This window comes from Thalassophryne amazonica, chromosome 7 (genome assembly GCF_902500255.1).
Source record: "Thalassophryne amazonica chromosome 7, fThaAma1.1, whole genome shotgun sequence".
In the NCBI taxonomy this organism is placed as follows: Eukaryota; Metazoa; Chordata; class Actinopteri; order Batrachoidiformes; family Batrachoididae; genus Thalassophryne; species Thalassophryne amazonica.
In genome coordinates, this window is record NC_047109.1 from 49,148,689 (window position 1) to 49,173,734 (window position 25,046).

The 25,046-nt window shown below is 38.3% G+C and overlaps 1 protein-coding gene across 1 annotated transcript in view; it reads right to left on the reverse strand.

Annotated features, from left to right (window-relative positions):
* The window catches only part of slc9a1a (solute carrier family 9 member A1a), a 110,994-nt gene that overhangs the window by 60,805 nt on the left and 25,143 nt on the right, over positions 1–25,046 (reverse strand). The window contains 1 exon segment of the mRNA XM_034174116.1: positions 887–1,359. Coding sequence (XP_034030007.1) covers positions 887–1,359 — 473 coding nt within the window.

Here is a 25,046-nt window from a genome sequence, read left to right on the forward strand (position 1 = left end):
ACAAAAATCATCTGCACTGGTTCAGTAGCTATTTGTTGACCACAAAAATTATCTGCACAATGTGATATGATGAGAATGCACAGATAGTTAATTTAGTGCTACATATGGGTATAAAGAGCTTAAAGCTCTGGAAAGGGTGAAGAATTTATTCCTCTGAATACCAAGGTCATTTCAGTCAACCAACTTGGATAGAGTGTTTTATTATTCACGTAAATGCAGTAGTGCTTGGCATCAATGTTATGACCTGGTTTCTCACCATAGCTTACACTTAAACTGGAAAAGTGGAAGACTAGGAATGGAATTTATTCCAGCTGAAACAGCACTCAATATAGAGCTGGATACCACCTAATGACAAAGAACATATGCTGCAGGGTAGCAGGTTGCCAAAAGCTGACTCACATAACCAAGGCAACCATAATATTGAACAGTCTACCAGCTGAAATTAGGCAATCAAGTTCATCTCAGGTTTTTATATCAAGACTTCAGACTTTCTGTTGTTTACTACCTATGCCCAATGATGTTGGGAATTCTGAAATTTCTCTATCAAGTATCTATTTTTTTAGTTCACAATTTATTAATTTTTGCTTTTTTTAAGTTGTATTTCGATTGATTGGTGTTTTGTTGTCTGTTTTTTCCTCTTTGTATCTATTTTTTTTAAATAACTAATTAATAATAAATTACTATTACTACAATAATATACTGAAGTTAGTACTATATGCATCATGTCCTGACACCAGGTAGTGGGGTTAGGCAGTATGGCCCAAAATGTATATGACAGTATAATTCTAAAAGCAATGACCTATCATCATTGTATATTCATTCATGTGTTAAAAAATATGAAGTGCTTCTGAAAGGGTAAAGCACTACATTTGAGAATTGTACTCACCACAGTGACAGCATCATTGAGTAGTGACTCTCCAAAAACTAGGATGTGCAGCAGTTCATTAATGTGGATCTCCTCAAACACAGCCAGCACAGCAACAGGATCTACAGCTGAGATAATGGAACCAAATAACAGGCAATGCAGAAGCTGTATGTCATTAAGGTATGATGGATTTGCTGTCCGGATCTGACACACGGCGTAGAGCAAACCCCCGACACAGAAAGCATTCCACAGCGTGCCCACGACTGCGAACATCAGAATCGTGCCCAAGTTCTCCATGAAGGGACGTATGGGCAAGAAGTAGCCAGCATCCAGGATGATGGGAGGCAGGAGACAGAAAAAGAACAATCTGGAATCCAGCACAGGGGGCACCTTTTCTCCAGCTAGCTTGATGATTCCCCCAACAATCAGGCCAACAGTTATCAACAGGCAGCTCTCTGGCACAATGTTGGACAGACGGGGGATCACATGGAAACCTGGAAAGGGCAGAAGAAATTAAAATAAATAAATATCTGTTAACTATAAACATCTCTGTAAAAGAACTCTGGCTTGTGTGTATTATTTTTTTTAAATGCTGTGTAAATAAAATGATTTAACACAGAAAGAGGAAAGATTTACTAAAAGATTTCTGAAATTACTGCATAAATCAGTGCGACTTCAATGGAAACAAGATTTGAGATGCCATGTGAGCGTATGCACCTGCATGTGCAAGAATCAAGAGTAGTGTGTTCACAACTATTGTATTACACAATCATGCAAAAAAAAAAAAAAAAAAGCAAACCTAAACTTAGCACCTGTCATCATTACGAGAGCAACCACTGAGTGACTTCCCACACTTCTGTGAGGAGTGGATGCTCTCTGAAAAGAACCTATGAAGCAAACTACCGGTTTATGCTGTGCGGCTCGCTGCCATGTGACACAGAGCAAACACCATAAGCTGATGAGATTCTGAGGGCAGGGGAACAAAAAAAATTATTTTAATACAGTGGGCCCTCGCTATATCGCAGTTCACCTTTCGCGGTCTCACTGTTTCGCGGATTTTTTTTTGTGCAATTTTCCCATGCTTTTTTTTTTTTTACTGTCTGCTGTGCTTAGTTGCAGCAGAAATCTGGCAACAGGTCCAGAGACTACACTCACTGTTTTGATGCACAGCACTCCAGCAGCGAAGAAAAAGCACGCGCATTGTGTTCTGCATGTGTCTGTTTATAAGAATCTTCTCGCTCAGAAGAAAAAAAGAGCGCCAACAACTACCCATATCACTCGGAAAAACACACCTGCCCCAAGGTGGAAAAACATGCTGCGGAGCGGCGCCACGATGAAGGCACGATCAGAGGAATACTGGTCAGTTACTATTCATAATTTCTTATGTGTCCAACCTCGTAGGTTGATCGTTAAAATTAAATGTTAGTTCTAAAAGTCATCATAATTATTTATAGGAAAACGTTCTATTTTTATTTCTCAAACAAATGTTTGGGCCTGAAAACAGGTTTTGATCTTTGGTTTCATTCTATAATACTGGACTTATTTTTCTACTAAGGTTTGAACTTTGAGAGTGTTTACACAGGAGAGAAAAGTGAGAAAATGTGTGTAGTGAGGGGGTTTTACAGCCTTAAACATCTATAATAATTGTAAAAAATAACGCTGCTACTTCGCGGAATTCACCTATTGCGGGCTATTTTTAGAACGCAACTCCCGCGATAAACGAGGGACCACTGTAATATGCAAACTGTTTTTCATATATTGAATTCACATGACTCGTCAACACGGTTGAACTTCCCTGTGCTGGTAACAGTGTATGCTGAATGGTTAGTGAAGGAACCCATCTTGACCTGACCATCAGTTAACAAGTTAGTTCCATGGACTGCAGGACCAACAGATCTTTTCTTTTCTGGTTGTAAAACATTTGTGAAGTGTTTTATTTACTGGTATGCCAATCACACCACCAACAACCAAAAAGGAGTCATCTGCAGGTTGGAGGACCAACTACAGTCTCAAAAGGAAGTTTAGTATCATGTCCAGGAAAGAGAAAGTATAAACTTGAATTCCAAGTAAGTCACTTAATACAAAAAAAGAACCCCCCCCCCCCCCCCCCCCCCCCCCCCCCAAAAAAAAAAATATTTATTTTTTTATTCATTTGTAATCATGCCAATCTAACCTGGTGTAAACATCTGACAATTCCCTCAGGGACAGACATAGGCATCATATACTATAAGCACACACTAGGGCTGTTCACATTATATAGTGAAAAAATAAAAAGTTGTAAGAGACTTCAGGCCATATGTTTTGTTCCACATTTAGAGGTCTCTCGGAGTGACACATTTTCCTGTCCCTCTGCTGGCAAGGCAACGTCAGCCCTACGGGAGAAGACTGATGCTATTAGTTTTCCTTTACAGGTACAAAAAGTGGTGGCTGATTGGTCACCCAGTGGAGAACATTAACGTAATCACTGGATTACTACATTGCTTGTTTGGGGAAAATTGGTGCTTTGTGGGTGACCCCTAAACAATGTCCAATTACAATAAAATTTGGCACAGATCTTTTATTTTATTAGTGGAACAAGAAGAACATGTGGCCCAAAAGATTTTTTAATATATGACATTTTGAACAGGTTTCGCATACACACAGTGAGGCAACATCAAAGGCCAACAGAAGCTTTTGCATTAACCCTGGAAAGAGACTCCTGATAAAGACTCCAACAGAGAGCACTCTATACCAAAATGTAACCTCTGCTATATTTACTGTACATATTTACAGCAGGGTCACACTTGGCACAAGTCATCTTTCCTGGCGGTGTACCAGCTGACAACAGGTGTGTCAACAGTGAGACACAAATACGAACACAAATTTGAAACAAGAAACAAAGGCTAAATAATGTCCGCATGCAGCGGCTGAACAATCTGATAGGGGTTGATAATAGTACGACACCAGTGTGTCATGAAAATGGTGTCAGCACAACAAAACACAATTAGGCATCAATGCCTTCTAAGACAACCAAAACCTTCAAGCCAAGCATGAAACATTTCAATTTTTCTTGATTTGTGATGCTATACCACACAACGAATGATAAAAAAGAAGTTCTTAAGAAAAACTAAAAACAGATAACTGTAATGAAATGGCATTTCAGCTGTGTAGACTGTAAGTCAGGTGATCTATCTGGTAGTCTATTAACCAAAAGGCAAATTAGTTTAACACCACCTAGTCTGGAATTCTACCAAAGTGTTATATCATAGCAGCACCACTATTTTTTTTTTTTTTTTTTTTTTTTTTTTTTTTTAACAGTTTCTGTATTGCCGCTACTCTTTCAGGAACAGCCATGTTTCCCCTCCCACTGCGTAATCTAGCCCTGTCTGTTGCTGCAAATTTAAAATTAAACATAAAGCTACTGCTGGCATTTAATTTTCTAGAATGTACTTCACAATAAATGCACTTTGATGTTAATGCAGCAGCACCTGCACAGTAAATACTTTCTGTGAATGCCACACTACAATTGCTGCACAAATGGTGGAATATTTAATGGGATTAGTAAACAGATGTCCTAAAACAGATAAATATTACAACCAAGTGTGAGAAAGTCATGAATTCAAGCCACAGTTCACAGTGAAGACAGTGAAGCATGGTGGTGCAAGCATCATGATATGGGCATGTTTCTCCTACTATGGTGTTGGGCCTATATATCACATACCAGGTATCATGGATCAGTTTGGATACGTCAAAATACTTGAGGAGGTCATGTTGCCTTATGCTGAAGAGGACATGCCCTTGAAATGGGTGTTTCAACAAGACACTGACCCCAAGAACACTAGTAAATGAGCAAAATCTTGGTTCCAAACCAACAAAAGTAATGCCTCGCAGATGTGAAGAAATCATGAAAAACTGTGGTTATACAACTAAATACTAGTTTAGTGATTCACAGGATTGCTAAAAAAAGCAGTTTGAACATAATAGTTTTGAGTTTGTAGCATCAATAGCAGATGCTACTATTATTGTGAACACCCCCTTTTCTACGTTTTTTTTTTTTTTTTTTTTTTTACTAATAGCCCAATTTCATAGCCTTAAGAGGGTGCATATCATGAATGCTTGGTCTTGTTGGATTTGTGAGAATCTACTGGTATCTTGTTTCCCATGTAACAACAAGAAATATACTCAAAACCTGGATTAATCTTTTAGTCACATAGCACTACCATTATTCTGAACAGTACTGTATCTGTACTTTAGTAGAGTCAAAAGTGCATACTTGCGACTTTTACTCAGGTACATTTTGCAGCAGGTATTTGTACTTTCTACTCTGTTACATTTCTACAATGTGTTCCATTACACCCTTACATCATTTTATGGACACCCCCCCCCCCCCGTCAAAATGCTATCTGACCGGCGCACATCTGTTTCACCAGCAAGTTGGTAGATCTAACACTAAGCGGGGCCATCCTGCTCTGAACCACTCAGGTATGATCCTTCCTTCCTTCACTGCTTCTGCTTCAGAAGTAGAGAGCCCACAATTTATTCATCAATTGCCGTCAAAGCCATCGTGACTCACCTTTCTGCTGATTGTAGTCGCTAAACGAGACTCGTTTCTATTGTTGCAGCAAGAATCGTCCACCGTTTCACACCAGAAGTTTTATTTGTTTGTCATTAGAGACAGCCCACAGCATGGTTCTCTGGCATGGACTGGACCATTAATATCTCCTGGTTTGCCCGTTTGTAAACTGAAGTTACTGTCTCTTATGTAAAGAAAAAATAATTGAATGCCATCTGTGTGTTGTGGGATTTGCTGCAGCTCTCTGCAAAGTAACATTGGAAAGATAGATCATTCCAGAATAAATAACTTCAAAGCAAACCGCCTTCTTAAATCAAATGACACCTCTTTCCAAACGTAATACAGACAACAAACTACAACTGACCTAAACCAATTTTTCCCCAAAATGAGACGTCCTCTGTTCTTTGTGGATTACATTGATCTTGACGTGCAGCCGGCTGCGAGACCAGAGCTCAGGGACCTGATAAAAAGTCATGTTTGTGGTTTGTAGTACCACCAACCTCACATCACACACCAATGAGTTCCTTCTGGTTGTACTACAGCACTTTTTTCATGTAATTGTAAAGCATGCAATGATAGGCAGATTTGCGGGAGATGGAGGAAGATTGAAGGGCGCATATTGTCGCAGTCTGAGCAGACCAAGATTTCAATTGTGCTCTTATATGCAGTTTTTACCTTTTGCTGAGTTAGAGCCCCATCTATTGACCATAACTGATACTGAAAGGTACATCTGGATGCCGTAACGGCATACTTCTTGCTTTATCATTCAGCGGTGCGGTTTCTAAATTATCCACATTTTCAATATTAGCCTAAAATTGTAATACTCTGTTTCTGAATACTTTTTTGCCATTTGTAATACATTTTGGACAGTAACCATCATTTTAGAAGTATTATGTTGCGTAAATGAACTAGAATTATGCTATTAACTAACATTAAATTATTTATTTATTTACCGTTATCTTAAAACTAGTTAAATTAAAACACAGTCCAAACAGTATGGACATTAATCAATATGCAAGTACTTTTACTTTTAATACTTAAAAGTTCATTTAAAAGCAGGTAATATTTACTTTTACTTAAGTAGCGTTGTCATTGTCAAACTTTTACTTTTACTAGAGCAAATATATATTTGGTTATTTGTACTTTCCTTCACCACTGCATATTACTGACCATAAAGGACTGTCGCTTATAATGGCATTAAGTGCCAATGGGCTGCTAAGTGCAGCTGAAGATGGCCCAATCAACAAGAAAAGAGAAAAGTGCAACAATATAACTTGGACAAATTTACAGTCAGTAAAGTCTAGGCCTGAGTGTTCAAGTAGGTTGAACCATGTCAAGCTTTTCTGAATGATCATCGAATTATTTTCAAGGAACTAAACCAGTCCAGTTGACCTGGCTCAACCTACTTGATTACCATGACCTGGATGACTGAGAATCACCACAGACAAGAAACGAATTTATGCTTCATACAGCACACTGCAGTCTGCTTATGGAATATACTCTGATGACGTGATGGATGGATGTTGGCCCTGCACCCCAGGGAGCTGGGCGACCCCCCTGCCTGTGGTGCCTGAGTGTTTTCGTTGCTATTCTGTTTTGTTTTGGGGTTTTTTTTAGCTTTGTAAAACTCTGCAAAAAACCTTGAAACTGATAGAATGGCCTAAGCAGTGGATCACCCCTCAGTCTGGTCTGCTTGAGGTTTCTTCCTCAATATCAGAGGGAGTTTTTCCTTACCACTGTCACCTGTGTGCTTGCTCTAGGGGTTGGTACAGTTAGACCTCACTTGTGTAAAGCACCTTGAGGCTGATTTGTTGTGATTTGGCACTATATAAATGAAACAAACTGAAACTGAATTGACACAGGGCAGGGTGGTATGACTCCAAATCAAAACCACAGTTATTTCAAACTTTTACCTCAGTTATGATTAATGAATTCTTGCTTTGTATGCCTTAAAAAAAAAAAATACTGCCCTCATCTGCAGCCATCACGAGCAGATACCAGGGTGTAGGAGTACCTTATTTTTTCTTCCCAATCTTAGATGCCTCGCATATCTGAATCTATTCACACATCAAACTTGTTAATTGCAGGGATAAGAACGCAGCTGCCCTGTTAACGAGCACCTTTCATGTTCCTTGTGCAAACCTGTATTTCAACTTCTACTGACATACATTTTTTGAGTCAGTAACGTACTATTTATTTTTGTACATTTGCCATACTGCTACATTGCAATCACTCAGCTCTGAATTGTGCAGAGACAACACACAGAGCAACTGCAGTTGCAGAGAGCTGTGTAGCATGATGAAAGAACAACCACCTGTTTTTGGACTATAAATCTGACACACCACAAGAAGAAGAACCGTGTAGAGACAAGCTCTGCCTATATCTGAACATTGTTTTTTCTTCAAAACTCAAAATTTAAAAAGAAAAAAAAAAAAATAAGTTACACAATCGGTTATGTTTCAAATAAAAACCTTTGCTTTTAGAAATCTTGCACCCTCCATCAGCAGGCCGACAGCTCCAGTGAACACAGATGGATATTCTGTTTTATAAAGGGGCTAAGAAAGAATCCAAATAGCTCATTTGCAGAACATCACGGCTGCTGATAACCCATTTTATTTTTTTTCTGCAGTTATCAGAGGGTCAGCAAACCCTCAGTGCAACAAAGTTTCATCATCGTCTCAACACACGCTCCTATTTTAGTTATTCTTATGAAAGTACAAAGTCCCTTCATGCAGCACAACTAGTGCGCATGTGCCCGTACATCGCAATGAGGTACACATAAATGTTTTACTTTGCTGGAGCAGTATTAGTCCAAACTGGAGTCAGTCACATACATGAGCCCACACTGAGCAGGAGGAGGCACGCAGGTTTTAGAATTCAGATTCAGTGAATGAGAACCACATGGGTGCAAATATGGCCAAGTTGTTGAAATTAATTCTGGAAAGTTAGAAATATTTTAAATAGTACTAAGTAGTCACATTGTGAGAAAGACATCCTATTAAAATAAAAGATGCATCAAGATACACTGATAACTATTATAATCACAATGCAGCTAGGGGTTAGGGATGGGTATCGATAAGATTTCATCATTATAATAATCGATTCCGCTTATCGATCCGATTCTCTTATCGATACCTCTTGTGAATTTTTTGTGTACGAAAACTAGGCTTTACAGGTTTTCTATGTCAAAGGATCAAAGAGCTTCTTCTTATTGTGCACCCGCTCTGTGGAACGGTGTTCCTGCGCCATGAGGCAGTCAGAGTCCGTGGACATTTTTAAGTCAAGACTTAAAGCCTATTTTATTCTCTTTCTTATGAATAGTTTTTAAATTTTTATCTGTTTTATTCTTTTACTTCTGTTTTTAATTATGTATTTGAATTTTTTTTTTTTTTTTTTTTTTTATGTTGAACTGTTCTATGTGAGGCGCCTTGAGATGGCTTTTGTTGTGATTTGGCACTTTATAAGCTGATTAACTTTATGTCTTAAAGTAAATAAATATGAAATTGGTCACTGGATCCTTAAAATTTGGACATAATAAACTCTACATGGTGGATCCTTGATCTCTGGACATAAACAGAAATAAACAAAATCTGCAGTTATTGTCAAAAGCATTTCCTCTTTTGGGTCTGGGTGTAATTTATAAAGAATGCAGCACGTCTCATTTTGAGAGGAAAAAAAAACGTTTTAGTCAATTGTAGTTTCTTGTCCGTATTCCAACGTTTGTAAGCGGTGTCATTTTATTCAAAGCGGCAATTGTTTTGAAGTTACTAATTCCGACCGGACTCTGTCTCAGCAGAAAGCCACGCAGCGTTTGGAGCTGTGTGAAAGGAACGGAGGACGATTCTTGTTTCTTGACTGCAACAAGACACGAGTCCCAGTTAGTGACTTTAATCCACACAAAAGTGACTCATGATATTTTAATGGCTTTGAAAGGGGTTAAGAAGCGCACTTGCCGTTTCTGAAGAGCAGCGAATCAAAGAACCAATGAGCCAGCGGATCAAGCATTCCGTCACTGATTCACGCTTCAAAGTGGAGTCGTGCTGTAGAAACGGTTGATTACAGATCCCCTGAAGGGTCTGTAATCAATGTAGAGGAATGATCAATTTCCCAACAAACACCCTCAAAAACAACAGCCGCTCTGAAGGACCGATAAAGGAATAGTTAAGCAAAAAGACTATTGATATCGGTGGATCGAATAATTTCTTAACTATACCCGAAAACAACAGGTCCTCGATACCCAACACTACTAGGGATGCACCGATCCACATTTTTTCCCCACTTCCATTCTGATCCAGATACCTGAATTTGGAAATTATCAGTTATCAAGTTGTTCACCAATGAATATGGCTTTTTTTTTTCTGAAGGGTGTATAAAGCCATATTCATTGATAAAACAACTTGATAATGATTTTATCATATATCTATAAATGATAAATGTTGTATGGTTTTCTGAAGGGTGTAAAAAGCCATATTCATTGGTGAACAACTTGATAACGATTTTATCATATACAGTGGTCCCTCGTTTATCGCGGGAGTTACGTTCTAAAAATAACCTGCGATAGGCGAAATCCGCGAAGTAGTCAGCGTTATTTTTTTTTTACAATTATTATAGATGTTTTAAGGCTGTAAAACCCCTCACTACACACTTTATACACTTTTCTCAAAGAGGCATTAACATTTTCACACTTTTCTCTCCTGTGTAAACACTCAAAGTTCAAACCTTAGTAGAAAAAAAAATAGAACGTTTTCCTATAAATAATTATGATGGCTTTTAGAACTAAAATTTAATTTTAACAATCAACCTACAAGGTTGGACACCTAAGAAATTATTAATAGTGACTCACCAGAATTTCACAGTTCCTTTGACTGCGCCTCTTCGTCGTGGTGCCGCTCGGCTGTCTGGACTGGCTGATTACTCGGGTGGTATGAAAAATATTACCCATCTGCAAAAAGGGTGTATTGCTATTTATTCTTTAGTGTTTTATTCAATCATATTGGCGTATCATTTATAGGTATATGATAACTACAGACACCAGAGCTTTGTTTACTTTATTATTATTATTATTATCATTATTGTTGATTTTATATGAGGATATTTTGTTTCCTCAGTTATATAGCTTCATGATGAAGTGGTACAGAGGAGGATTTTCTTAAGAAGAAGACCTGAAAGTCCAACCATAATTTGCCAGAAGGTACATCTGAGATGCAAGCCGAGATTTGATGTTTTGGTGAAAGAAAATTCTCGTCTATACCACTTCATCATGGAGCTGTATACCTGGTGATACAAAAGGCAAAACATACACTATGCCCAATTTCTACAATCACAGCCACAGAAGCCTATACCTTCTGGGTTGTCTGGGTATCTTTCCTCACTCTTCTCTTTCTTGCACAGTCAGTTTTTGAGAACAGTCTACTCCATGCTGACGATAAGTTGCATAAGTAAATATAATACCTGTAAATAATCAGTTTTATTGCCAGTTTTCTTCTGACAAGTCAGGGGATGGATACATGAACATCTCCAAGTCACTGAATATGTCTTGGACTTTATTTACATCAGTTATAAAGAAATACAAAAAGAATGGCACTCTATGGTAAATCTGTATGGAGTAGAGTAAGACAGCTCTCAAAAACTGATTTACTTTTTGTATTTGTAATGGCATAAAAAAATTAAAAGATATGTGAAATACCAAGGGGGCCAATACTTTCGGAGGACACGGTACAGTGCTGTGCGAGTTTAGAACAATTAAAATTAAATAATAATAATACAATAACATGCTTTTGGATGGCTGTATGCATTTTTAGAGTCCCTCCGTCCATGCCCAGTCGCCCAAAATGACCGATATTCGCCCAAGTTAGACGAAGTTGGGCGACTGGGCACGGACGGAGGGACTCTGAAAATGCATACCGTACGACAACTGTATGTTATTTACATTATTATCACTTACTGAGATACACATTAACAATATTTAATGTCATTTCAAAATGCACAACACCTAGCAAACGCATACATAAGAAGTTGGTTCACTTTAACTTTTATCGTGTTGGCTGGTACGGCGCTGCTTTCCAAATTCACCAGGGCGTCCTCATCAAGCTAGCTGCTTTGGCTGCTGTTCATTGTTGGACTATCCATGATTAAAATCATCCGGAATATCCATATTGGGACCAACACACACTTCTCGCCTTTTTCATGTTATCGCCTGCAGGCAGTTCTTGGGTTGCGCATGCTATGATGTCATCAGTTTATGCACAGTGAGCGGGTATAGGGATACCCACCCATTACTGCGGGCAGGTATACACAGGTACCGTGAATGTAAATCTATGCTACTGGAACAGCAACGCCTCAGTAAGTGATAATAATGAGAGATATATTACCATTAGTGAATTGCGTTTCCACTTGTCATCTTTAAAAACAGGTTTTAGTTTGTCAACTACACACATTCTTTTTTGGTAGTGCTGCAAACATTATGGGGCATTAATTTTTCTGATGAAGGACACATCAGCTACAGTCACTTGTTGACCTGGATACTTTGTGACATGAACAATTGTGTAGGTCAAACTAAATTTGTCTGTAGGCTCGTGTGGCAGATACAGTATCCAGTTTTATCCATGGTGTTATTCCCGTGCTTTGTTGACACGTGTGGTTTAAAAAAGAATTGTGGGAAATCATTAGGATACTTTTGGTGAAGTGTCCTTCAGCAATAAACAAAAGATCCAAACAGCTCTCAGAACGCAGGTCAACACCTCGCAAGAACACTCGTGGTATCCCTGTGCTCGTAAATGTGAGATGAAGATGAGACATGAAATCGAAAGCATTTCTTTTTCTGAGACTGAGCGGTGAGATATAAATGCACTTTTCATTTACCTTTGCCATCATGAGTTTCCATCCTAGTCTCACATTTCTTTTTTGTGCCCGAATAACAAAAAGCGCATGCTTTTCATGACACTTTGTTATTTTGCTATTTATAATCTTCCCTTTCTCCCAACTCTAACCGTAGTGTAAGTGAGTACCCTCCCCAAACGTTAACCATGACCCCTGAGACACCCTCATTCACCCCACATTTTGTGCCCCCATCATGAAATGAATTCCTTCCCCATTACGAAAAACACACCATTTTCGTACCCAGTCACGAAACCATAGATTAATGTATATTTCATAAACCAGTCCCACAAACTGCCGTGAGACTGGGTTGTGCAATTCATAAGGACAAGGGGTATTTCCCCGTCTCTCTTTCTCGCCTTTGTACAGCCATTTACAGTAGCCTCCAAAAAATCAATCAACTGGAGATATTTGCATGTGTACAGGATGAGGAAACAACATCTCCAACTACACAAAAATTGGGAAAATTACGTTGAGTCACATAAAGAGCAGATTAAGGCTGCCAGAAGGGTAGAAACAAATCATTTCCATGTTCTATTCATTCCAGGTTACATTATATTTGTTTGATTGTGGTATAGACAAATACAGAAACTACTCTTATCTTAGCAACGTCAACAAGAAAATTACACATATGCTTTATGATATGGCTCAACTGAGCTCAACTGTATGTTGAGCTCATGGTGCCATGAAGGACTACAGATAAAAGCAACATGAGTGGCAAAGTCATTTAAACTAGGGATGTCCCGAGCTGATACTCTGTATCGGTATCGGACGCCGATACGGCTATTTTGCGAGAATTGGTTGGTATCGAATTTGGGTACGTATGGCCGATTCGTGTTACTTTTCAGCGTTGTCACGCTTTACAACTACCTTAAACTGCGATGCAACACAAAAGCACGTCCGGCGTGCTTCAAACACTCGTGCGCTGCAGAGTTCAGTGGCTGTAGCTTAGCATTGCGGCCGAAGAGCTAATTCAGCCAGCACTGTCTTTGCTGAGGGCAAATGTTTGGGCGCATTTCGGATTTTATTATTTGCTGCGTAAGAAGGAGCTTGACATGACTTATGTAGTGTGCAGAATTTGCAAAAGAAAGTCAAGTACTTCGGAAACACTTCAAATCCGCAAGCCCACATGCTACGCTATCACCCGGAGCTAAAAGAGGGGAGCAGCGGTCTCTGCCGACTACTGACCAGTGCTTCGCTAAACTGCCAGCCAACTCTGAACGAGCAAAGCAGATAAGTAAATTTACATCTAGAATCACTTGATTAACCTTGTAAAGCTGCATTTTCTTAAACAAACATTTTTTTAAGTAATATAACTATTTCTCAGAGCTCTTTGAATCAAAAATCAATTCTGAATCGAATCGTCACCCCAAGAATCGAAATCGAATTGAATCGTGAGTTGTTGTACAATTCACATTCCTACTGAACAGCGTCCGAAAAAAACTCCATTAAAATATTTTATTAAATAATTCAGTCAATCCAATAATTCTGCATCCGTAGCTGCTGTAATTGCAGAAAGTTACGATTTGTTACAGTTGAAAGGCTTCATGTTCTCAAAAAGCTGATGTACTTGATACAAGCAAAACAACTCAGAAGCTGTTTTTAACAAAAGCCAAGCAATATTGTTGGTCATGTTCAAGCAAAATAAAACCTGTCAAGTAATAACGGTTGTGTTTTTTAATGCTTTCACAATAGGCATGGGGTTGGTATCGGCAAGACTATATAAATATTTAAAATATCGGCTCAGAAACCAAAAATTCTGGATCGGGATAAGCCTAATTCAAAAAACTATCAACAAACGCCTACAGCAACAATGTTCAAGCTTTGTGACACAAGAACAGACAGAGCAGAGGAAGCACCATCTGGTGTGCAGCCGCAGGGTATGCTGCTTTCTGAGCTGAGAGTAGGGTTGGGTATCGAGAACCTGTTGTTTTCGGGTATAGTTAAGAAATGATTCGATCCACCGATATCAATAGTCTTTTTGCTTAACGATTCCCTTATTGGTCCTTCAGAGCAGCTGTTTTTGAGGGTGTTTGTCAGGAAAATGACCATTCCTCTACGTTGATTACAGACCCTTTAGCGGATCTGTAATCAGCCGTTTCTGCAGCGCGACTCCACTTTGAAGCGTGATCCAATGAATCAACGTTTCAATCCGCTGGCTCATTGGTTCTTTGATTCGCTGCTCATCAGAAGCAGCAAGTCCGCTTCTTAACCCCTCTCAAGCCATTAAAATGTGTTAATCGTGAGTCACTTTTGTGTGGATTAAAGTCACTAACTGGGACTCTTGTCTTGTTGCAGTCAAGAAACGATAATCGTCCTCCGTTCCGTTGGCACAGCTCTTCTCTGCTGAGGCAGAGTCCGATTGGAATTAATAACTTCAAAACGAATTGCCGCTATAAATAAAATGACACCTCTTTCCAAACGCTGTAATACAGACAAACTACCATCAACTAAAACGTTTTTTGCCCCTCGCAAAATGAGACGTCCTGCATTCTGTATGAATTACATGCTGACGTGCAGCACAGCCAGCTGCAAGAGCTTAGCTCAGATGCATGGAAAGACATTCATGCCAATGTATGAAAGGAAATGCTTTTGACAATAACTACAAATTTTGTTTATTTCTATTTATATCCAGAGATCAAGGATCCACAATGTAGAGTTTATTTATGTCCAGAGTTTAAGGATCCAGTGACCAATTTCATATTTATTTACTTTAAGACTCAATAAAATAATGTTGACACAGAAAACCTGTAAAGCATACCTTTAGTACACAGAAAATTCACAAGCAGTATCGATAAGGAATCGGATCTATAATGGTATCTATCGATAAAGTCTTATCAATTCCCATCCCTAGCTTAGAGTGAAGCTACAGGCAGGTGAGTGGTTGAGATCAGCTCCATGGTTTTATTTCCCCACGTTTGCACGACAAGGATGTTTGAACAGCCAGTAACAGCCATTTAATATTCCCTCATTAGCACCTCACACAGTGTGTTATGCAATGACCAGACCTCACACACACTGCCTGAATACAATAAGCACCAGGGCAAGCACCTAGTTAATTTATAACCAAGCAAATTGCACGCCATAATTTAATTTTAACAGTAAATAGCTAAGACTGCTGTCTTGGTTGTGTATGACTTTATAATTGGAAATCCTGTGAGAATGAGATATTTAAAGTGGCACAGTTGCATAATGTAAACCACTAAGTTAGTGTTTCAGTAAACACACTGTGTCTGTGAAGTCTCAGAATACAGCTGCAAAAAGCTGAGAAGAATCCGTGAAGGAATCTGTGTGTTTAACAGTCTGAAAGGACTATTTTCCACAACAGTAAGTCAAAGACAGCAATGTTCTCCTTTCACTAAATTATATTACAAAAAGAGGCAACACCCACCACCTGACAGAGGCTTAGCCAGTGGGGTTGACAAAGATGTTCCAAGTTTGGCAATAACAACAGTGAACAGTAAACGTCTGACATTTCCTGCAAGCTTATGTGGCAAGCAGGGTGTTTGTTTCACAGCGGGTTCCGAGAGTGAACACTAGTTCACCATGAAGGCAAAATTAGCATTATCATCTTCACAACATTAAGGTAGTTACAAAATGAAGGGATAAGCCCCCCCCCCCCCCAACCCGAATGTTCGGCCCACTGTCCACACCAAGGTGTGGGTTATTGTTTCAGTTTGGTTGCATTCACATAGCGTTATGCAACGGCGCCAAAGATGTTTTGACACACGCGTCATCCTCAACCACATGAGCCACATTTCCACAAACTTTAAACTAATTGGTTTGTAGATGGATGTGCATCTGATGATGCATTTTAATTATTTAAATATAACGCAATGCTAAAATACCCTCAGTCGTATGAGCATGGAGTTCTTTACAATTTACAGCTGTAATTATTAAGATCCTATCGTCTTAGGTACAATTTGTACATGTTCAAAGCAAATCACAATTTGTTCATGTTGTGAAAATCAAGAATATTTGTAGATCACCCTCTGTGCATTTGTAGGTATTGAGACATTTAACACCATAGGAAGTTAGCTTTGATTTGGCGTAAGTTAGCATGCACATTAACGGCCGCAAAATGTCTTGTAAATAACTGCAAAGATGTTATCAGGTTCTGCGTTTTTAGTTTTAGAAGTGTTTATTTCTCGATAGCTTTTACATAATATATGACAGAGGTTATATTTACACACAAATGAAACAGAGTTTTGCAGCTAGCTACCAGCCTGTGACATCACCGCGTTAACGCCCGCAAATGTCTTGTAAATAAGTTCAGAGGTGTCATTAGGTTCCAAAAACTGTGTTTTCAGTTTAGAAGTGTTTATTTCTTGTGTGCTTTTACATAATATATGAGAGACATGTATATAAACACACAAAAAGTGGTTTTGGAGAGAGCAGCCACTGACATCATGGTGCTGCTCTACTCTGATTGGCTGTCAACCCTGCCACTCAAAAACAAAATGGAACAGATTGAAACAAAATGCGACTTTTTAACCTCTTAAAATAGGTCAAGGTCAGCCATCTCTGAACATGTCCAAGGTCTCTGTCCCAAGAACGGTCCCTGTAAATTTGAAGCCTTTGTCAGTAATAGGACTGGACTTATGCTGAGCACAGACGGACAGCCTTCGCAATACCAGACGGCCATTTTTTTTTTTTTTTTAAGATTCTGTCTCTCATAGTTGAACTGTACCTATGATAAAAATTTCAGACCTCTCCATTCTTTGTAGATGGGAAAACTTGCAAAATAGACAGTGAAGCAAATACTTATTTTCCCTGCTGTATAAAGTTTGCCAGAATTAAACATGTCTGAATGGCATCAAAGACATTCTGGTTTTCAAATTAATACAAGAAAGTAAGCATTATGCCCAATGTGGAGGTAAAAAAAAAAAAAATAATAAATATATATATATATATATATATATATATATATATATCTCAATAAAAAGATGAGCGGTTCATTCCTTGAGCAGAGGGCAAACAGGTCATGACTGGGTGGAATAAAGTGATTACTACGGGTGGCTTGAGCAGTGCATGCAGACATGCATGTTAAACACCCCATTATCATTCATGAGGAAATGGAAGAGACAGTGGAAGACTGACAAAACAGCGAGAGCATGAAAAAAAGACTTTCCACAACCAATATTAACAAAACAAAAAGTAGTACAGAAATTAAATGGTTAATATTAACCATTCTGTTAGAGGACTCAGAACAAAAAGGAGAAGTACAGAAATTAAATGGTTAACAGGCCTGAAATCTCATTATTATGACTACATTTTCTGATAGTGTCATCTGGGTTTTCAGCCAGCACCAAGGTTCAGTGAAACATACCATGACATTGTCTGAAGCACTCTATATAAGAGAAGTGATGAGGAAATGGCACATTCTCAAATCTCTCCTGCACTTCTTGTTGTGGCTTTCACTCAAAAAATGAAGAGCCATACCACAGATTAGACAGCGAAAGGAAGGCCAGTTAACTTCAAGCAATCATTGTCTCGCATTAGACAAAGTACTAAATGTACTCCGTTTAACAATGTCTGTCTATAAAGGATGTGCCATATCATCTATGATACGTTGGTATTATTTCTTGCCATGATAAGAATGAGTCAACCTGTGAATGAAATAGCTGATGATGTGTATGGGTGTGAGTAGCTCACATGTTGAGCAAAAACAAGCATGGCAGAAGGTTGAGTTCAAACCAGAAGGAAGGAAGAATGGCTTATTGCCAAAAGCAGAGCTTCCTCCATTGTGTAGAACTGGTTTGGATTTGACGATTATCAGTGCGTCTTTTGTTCCTGTCAAGGATTTCTTATTACTTATTACTATTCTTATTACTTTCCAAAGCAAAGCACGTGTAATGCTTCATAAATTTATTGCCAAGGCATTATTTAATAGCGCAGCCACATTTGCATCAGTGGGGCCCTCATTCACCAATTTCAAATTTTAAAACCTCGCGGGGGGGTGGGCACCCTCCAGTCCCCCTCCTTCCAATACCTGTATAAAGGTTCATGTACGTGACTGACTTGGTGTTCAGTCATAAAAAGCACATTTTCCCATAATGGCAAGATGACAGAATTATAATACCCCATAGTCTGTCACATGGATTAGAATATAGTGTCATTACCATTTCATGAAACCACATATTTGCATTGGACTGTTTCTGTTCCATCTCCACATTTATCTAAACATTTGACTTCAGCAATTTGTGCTTTTGTAACAACTGATAGTGTCTTAAAATGGACAAAAATAAAATTTGATATGAGGAAAGCTGTACCTTACTGTTCATTAAGTCACCAATATCACTTAGTTCGCAGGAAAACTGATTTAGGTTTTAGTTTGATTCACTTATATAAATGGAAAACGCAGTAACATGGATTTTTCCATCCAGTGCTGACCTCAGCATTTCTGGGATACTGAAATTACGCGTCGTGCAAAACAACGCACAGATGTTCACATTTAACTTCTATGAGCATATTAAATGTTTATCGTATTTTTCTCCACATGAAATGCAGATTTAGCAGGACAGCTCAATAAATAAACATATCCAGTTTGCATGGAGATAATTTGAAGTAAATTCATCCCAAATAATGATTTGTGTAAAATAACTTGAATGTCAACTGAAAATGAATTCTGTCAAAAACACAATATAGTAAAATCACAGACTTATCAGGAGTGTTACCTCTTCCTTATAAACAATGATAAAAAAAGAAAAGAAAAAAAGTCAGGTCAGAGCTTTGGCCCTTTTTGGCCTCAACCCATTTGAATTTATTCCAAATGAACTTTAAAATGTCTGTCGGCAGCAAAACAAATTTTCCATCCATTTGATTGTAGTTTCACCATGATGCGGAGTTCACAGCAAAATCTGTTAAGGCATCTCATTTGCTGCTGTGTGGACGATCAGTGGCTTGTTACATTTATCTTTCAGTGTCGGATCAGGATGTGAAAACATGAGACTTAATATCCACTGTGGTGTCTCACTAGAGATGTTTCCAATTGATTTGCAAATATGAACATCATGAAATCAGACCAACGACTAAATCACATGTGGGCCAGGAAAACATAAACAACCCAAAAACGTTTGCCATGGAAATAAAAACACGGATTTCTGGGAATTCCCGGAAAACTCACTGCAGCAGATAAATAACAAACATTACAAATCTTGAATTATCTATATTATAAAAGCCAAATGGCCTCTGTGTGCGTGTATGCATACGTGTGTTTGGCTTTGATCATGTAGAAACCATGGACAGCTGACATTTGCCGTTTGGGATGCTTATGTATTTTGGGTCTAGAATGAACGATGCAAAAATGGAAAGTTGATGGGACTAATATTTTTGGACAAATTAAGGATACTGGCTAACAACAGTGAACACCATGGGAGTTTGAGGTTTTAAATGTTAATTTGGTTCATGTTACTTTCACAGTGTTAGTGTTATTGAGTTATTGTGATTCTGTAGTTCAATTGGATTAGTCACTTTAGTTAAGTGTCATGTTGCCATTATCATGAGTGGGATCTGTACTACGTTTGAGGTATTCCACCACTGTCTGTTTGTGGGTGTGTAAAAATAAAAGCACCTGCTTTGGGCAGCTCTCAGTTGCTCAGTTTTTATTCTTTCACAGGTCACCACAATATATTCAAAGCAAAGTGGCATCTGTGTAAGTGTATGCATGTGTGCGTGTGTATAACTTAAACGACATATTAGTTCTGAACACTGAACAATGGGTGATGATAATTACATTCTGGACTCACACCACTCCAGCAGGGGGCAGTAAATCATCTACACATTAAAAGTGAAGTGGCCTCTGTGTACATATATGTGAGTGCTTTTATTTAGTAAGTTCAATGATAAGTACATAACTGTACATACATTAAAAATACATGGATGACACAAGAAAGTGAAAACTCATATTTCCATTGTGGTCCAGTTAAAAAAATAAAATGACAAAATAGAAGTAGTAATAATAATAATAATAATATTAGTGTGTGTATGTAAGGTTGTGATCGATCCGGTATCGGGATCGGCTTCCGATACAGAAGTAATTCATATATCAGAAAATACCTATCCGACCTGCAACGTTTTCCAATACGTGAGGAGGCACTGTGAATCCTCTCAACTGCTGTCGTTTGCTCTCTGCTTCGTTTGCTTCAGAGCATGAGGAGAGAGGGAAGGTTTTCTGAAGCCGAGGTGTTTCAGAGAGCTCTCTTCCACAGTGTTCTAACTGCGGGTAGCAAATTTCCGCCCGGCTATTGGGTTCGAATTGTCTGTGTCGAGCACAGATTTTTTGAAAAATGAACTGAATTGTTGCTGACAATTTAGCTGCTTCAGTGTCCTGAGGCTGTGAAATGCCAGCTCAGGTCACAGCTGAGGAGGACAGCCGAACAGAGATTCTGTCCGCTGAAATGGAGAAAATATCCATTAAAAGCCTGTGTGTGAGCGTCGCTGATGATACATTTAGAAATTTATGGTTTTACAGTTGAAAGGCTTTGAAGTTGAAAAGTTTGAGCAGCATGAAAACAATGAGAATGAGAATATATGAGAGAGAGAGAGAGCAAGAGAGAGAGAGCTGTCTTTTCTCTTTAAATAAATAAGGCTATAAAAATCTATTAAAAGAAGTACTTATTTCTTTTACAAAACATCAAATCTAGGCTTTCATCTTAGATACAGCTGAACTTTCAGGTCTCCATTTTAAAAAATCCTCATATAAAATCAACAATAATATTAAAGCAAACAGAGCTCTGTAGTGGGTCAGAAAAGTATTGGTATCGGCAGATATCCAAATTCAGCTATCAGGATAGGACGTGAAAAATTGTGGCTCGGTGCATCCCTATGTATATGATACCAAGAACCTAAACAATTTATAGATGCATTAAGACAGTGAATTAGCATTAACAAATTATGTAATAAACGGGAAATAAAAGGGTTGAGTTCTTCCTATAAAACTGTTGAGGCCTAAGGTTCTAAAAACATTCTGGACTCGCACGCCATTCCAACTCATTACAGAAACTTTGCACAATTTATTACCACCCTTGAAAAATGTCAGCTACCCATTTTATAAACACTACCCAATCTAGAGCCCGTTCTCCACGGGCAATGCGCTAGCTTTATTTTATTCAGTTTCACTTAAATTTCAAGCCAATTCTGACCATGCAAAAAGAATAACTCGACCCAACACCTGGTTCATTTCAAAATACCTGCACCCCTACAGCATTGTGGATTTACTTTTGTTTATGTTGCCTACATAATCACTTTGTTTTCATGGCATCATTGCCACCTTTCTTAGAACACTGCAGCACACTTGAGTAGCTCCTGAAATTAGTAGCTATGTCTGAACTATCCAAAGAAAGGTTTCACACTGCAAATGAACCAGACAATGGTTCAGTTTGATGTGGACCAAGACCACCTGTTTTAGTCCGACCAAATTTTGGAGCTGCTTCACACCTGCAATTGTGGATGGCATCAAACTGAAAAGTCAAAAGGTCTGGCCAAAACAAGGTAAATGCTCAAGCACCATTAACTCTTTAGTTACCCCTCCACCCCTGGCTCTTAAACACAAGAAGGCACTGGTTCTTTAGTTATGACCTGAAACAGAAGCAAAGATTTGCCAATTCACTCTGAATTATCAGAAGCTTCAACAAATAATATACAAATAATGAATGTTCATGAGTTCAATGGTACAAATATTTCATTAGGTGAAAGCTGGAACAAACCATTCAACAAGGCAAAGCAGAGTTGATTGGTATGTTCCAGATTTCACTGAATATTTGTTCGACTGAAAGAATGTAAAAATATTCATTATTTGTTTTATATAACAACTAAAATAGATCCTTGTTATTTAATATTTTATTAATTAATAAACAACAGAAAAAGGGACTTACATTTTGGTGTTCCACTGCTGCTAAAGCCTGACACGAACTTTAAATAGGAGTCCAAATTGTGACGTGTAGTCCGGTGATGCTGTGCACTGACTTCGTACTTCAAAAAAAAAAAAAAAAAAAAAAAAAAAAAAGACTGTAGGTCTCAGTCCAGCGAAAAATCACATCAGCTTTCAGCTTCATCTGAACAGCTCTTCATGCCTCCAGATGGCTTACAGCGGAGTGGATTTGTGTGTGTGTGTGTTAGAAGTACTAGCACAGTCATTTAGGTCTATCAAACTGTCGTCTGTGAGTGTGCGCGCAGTGTGTGTGCGCGCTCATACAAGTGGGATGGCGCTTGTGCGCACGTGTAAAGAGAATGTGCACTCTCACTGCAGCAAAAAAAAAAAAAAAAAATCATGTCAGAAATTAGTCCAGTTTTTCATCCCAACAGCTCTTCATGCCTCCAGATGGCATACAGCACAGTGGATTTAATTTGTTTTGTGTGCGTGAGTGCAAAAGGTACCAAATGTATGGAACCAAACTGCATTCTAAATGCAATGCAACACAAATGGGACACGTAATCCATGCTATGTGAAATACAAAGCACCAATCAAATGACAAGGATCCACTCAACCGTTACAAAATTCCATTAATCCCTGAGTCTTCCATAATGTTTAAAGACACATTGAACTTTAAGTAAACTGCTAAATTTGTGAAAATCTGATCCTAAGGGGGAAAAAAAAAAAAAAAAAAAAAAAAAACCAACAAGATATTATGTAGCTCCCACCCCTTTTTTAACTTCATGTATTTGCAGAATGATAAAAGGGATTTGATTTGAATAGGTGTAACTAAGGTGTAATTCAACTTGTGCCCACAACTGTATGTTTAGAAGTGACCTTATGTGACTATGGCAGCAACCACCAACTTATTGGGTACATTTCTCTTCCACAGACACAAAATCACACACACACACACACACACACACACACACACACACACACACACACACACACACACACGGAGTGACAGCCGCTCAATTCTTGCCCCACTACCTGCTGAGAAGCATTGCCAGGGTGACTATTCAGAACCACCACAGTGGTTAACAGCTCTTTCTAATCTACATGTGTACCCGCCCTGTGTCAGCACAGTCTAGCACGTAATGCACATTACCATCTCTGAATCCAGGAACTGTGCCCTGTTGCCAGGACACAACTGCACAATGGTTTGTTCTTTGTTTTGTACCAATCAAGTTTCTTAACAGCTGCTTAGTTGAAGCACATAATGGGGAAAAAAAGACTGCTCCATCATTAAATTATTTTTCGAGACACCAATGGCAAAGGCGTCAACACTGAAACATTGGAAAGGGCAAAAACACCACAAATCTCTTTTAGAGCAATGCAGGCATTATTCAGGATGATTTGTTGTTGCTTAAAACATGATTCTGTGAGTCACTGTTTGGTCGTATGACGCAAGGCACTGTGTCTCCCAGGGTTGCATGTCAACAATTTTCAATAACTGTGCAAAAACATTTTTTGGCAAATATTTCAAAAGGTTGCTTCTACATTACAGTGAATTAGCCTATAAATAAATAAAATAAAAAAAAAAAAAAAAAAAAAAAATCAAAGACCCACTTCCAAACAAAAAAAAAAACAAAAATATCACAACAATAAAAAGTATTATATCAATTCACAAAGTATAAAACAGTTAAATCAATTAAAAGCAGGTTGACATTATTACATTATAAGTACTCATACAGGAGCTTTATGTACTTCTAATCCACTTTTATATCTGTATAGTGATGGGTGGATTTAGAAGATGTACCTAATCATTTAAAGATTTAACACCATGATATCTGATGTGACGCTGATAACGAGTCGTTCTATGCAAAAATAAATGCAAATATGAGGTCTGCCTTGTCAGATAATTATGAAACTGATGGTTGTGCACAAAATAATATTTGATGAAAAAAGGCCAACTAGTATCATGAAGAGCTGTGAAGAAAAATGTACAGTTCAGGAAGATATTTATATGAAAGATTTAATAGCTGCTATTTGAAAAACAAAGGTGCACTTGGAGCACAAGGTTTTGAAAAAGTAACTTTTCAAAAAAAAAATTTCTTTAAAAGAAAAATTTTGTTTATATAAGTTGCAATGGTACTTCCCCATACAATACTGCAATAAATTAAATAAGGATAAACTAAACTGTAGTATAATGTTAAGACATTTGTAATGTACTAAAGTAAGTCCCTTCGGCTGCTCCCTTGTTTGCACTCGGGGTCGCCACAGCAAATCCAAGGTGGATCTGCATGTTGATTTGGCACAGGTTTTACGCCGGATGCCCGACCTGACGCAACTCCACATTACATGGAGAAATGTGGAAGGGGTGGGATTTGAACCCAGAACCTTCCGAACTGAAACCAAGCGCATTAACCACTTGGCCACCACCACATTTGTAATGTACTAAATATCTTATTTTGCTTATGATTCCTACTGACTTTTTTTTTTTTTTTTACAAAAACGTTCAGTATGTTCTTTCCAACACAATTTGTCATCCATCCACACACCCAATAAACATGTAGAAGAGACTAGGGCTGCAGCTATCGATTATTTTAGTAATCGAGTATTCTATCGATTATTCTCGCGATTAATTGAGTAATCGGATGAAAAATACTTTTGCATTTTAAAACATTAACAGTCCAGGGTTCTCCCTAAGTAATGGCACAATGTCACTGCGTCATCACGGAGATGATCAAATTTAGTGTATCCCTTTCCGTTTTCCTGGGTAATTATTTATTTTTTCACATCTTTACAAGTTTTGGATCTTTCCTGGTGTTGGACCAAAGTCTTGACATTTTGCTGAAATGGGGATGGGTTGTGGCTGTTTTTTGTTTTCCCCAACA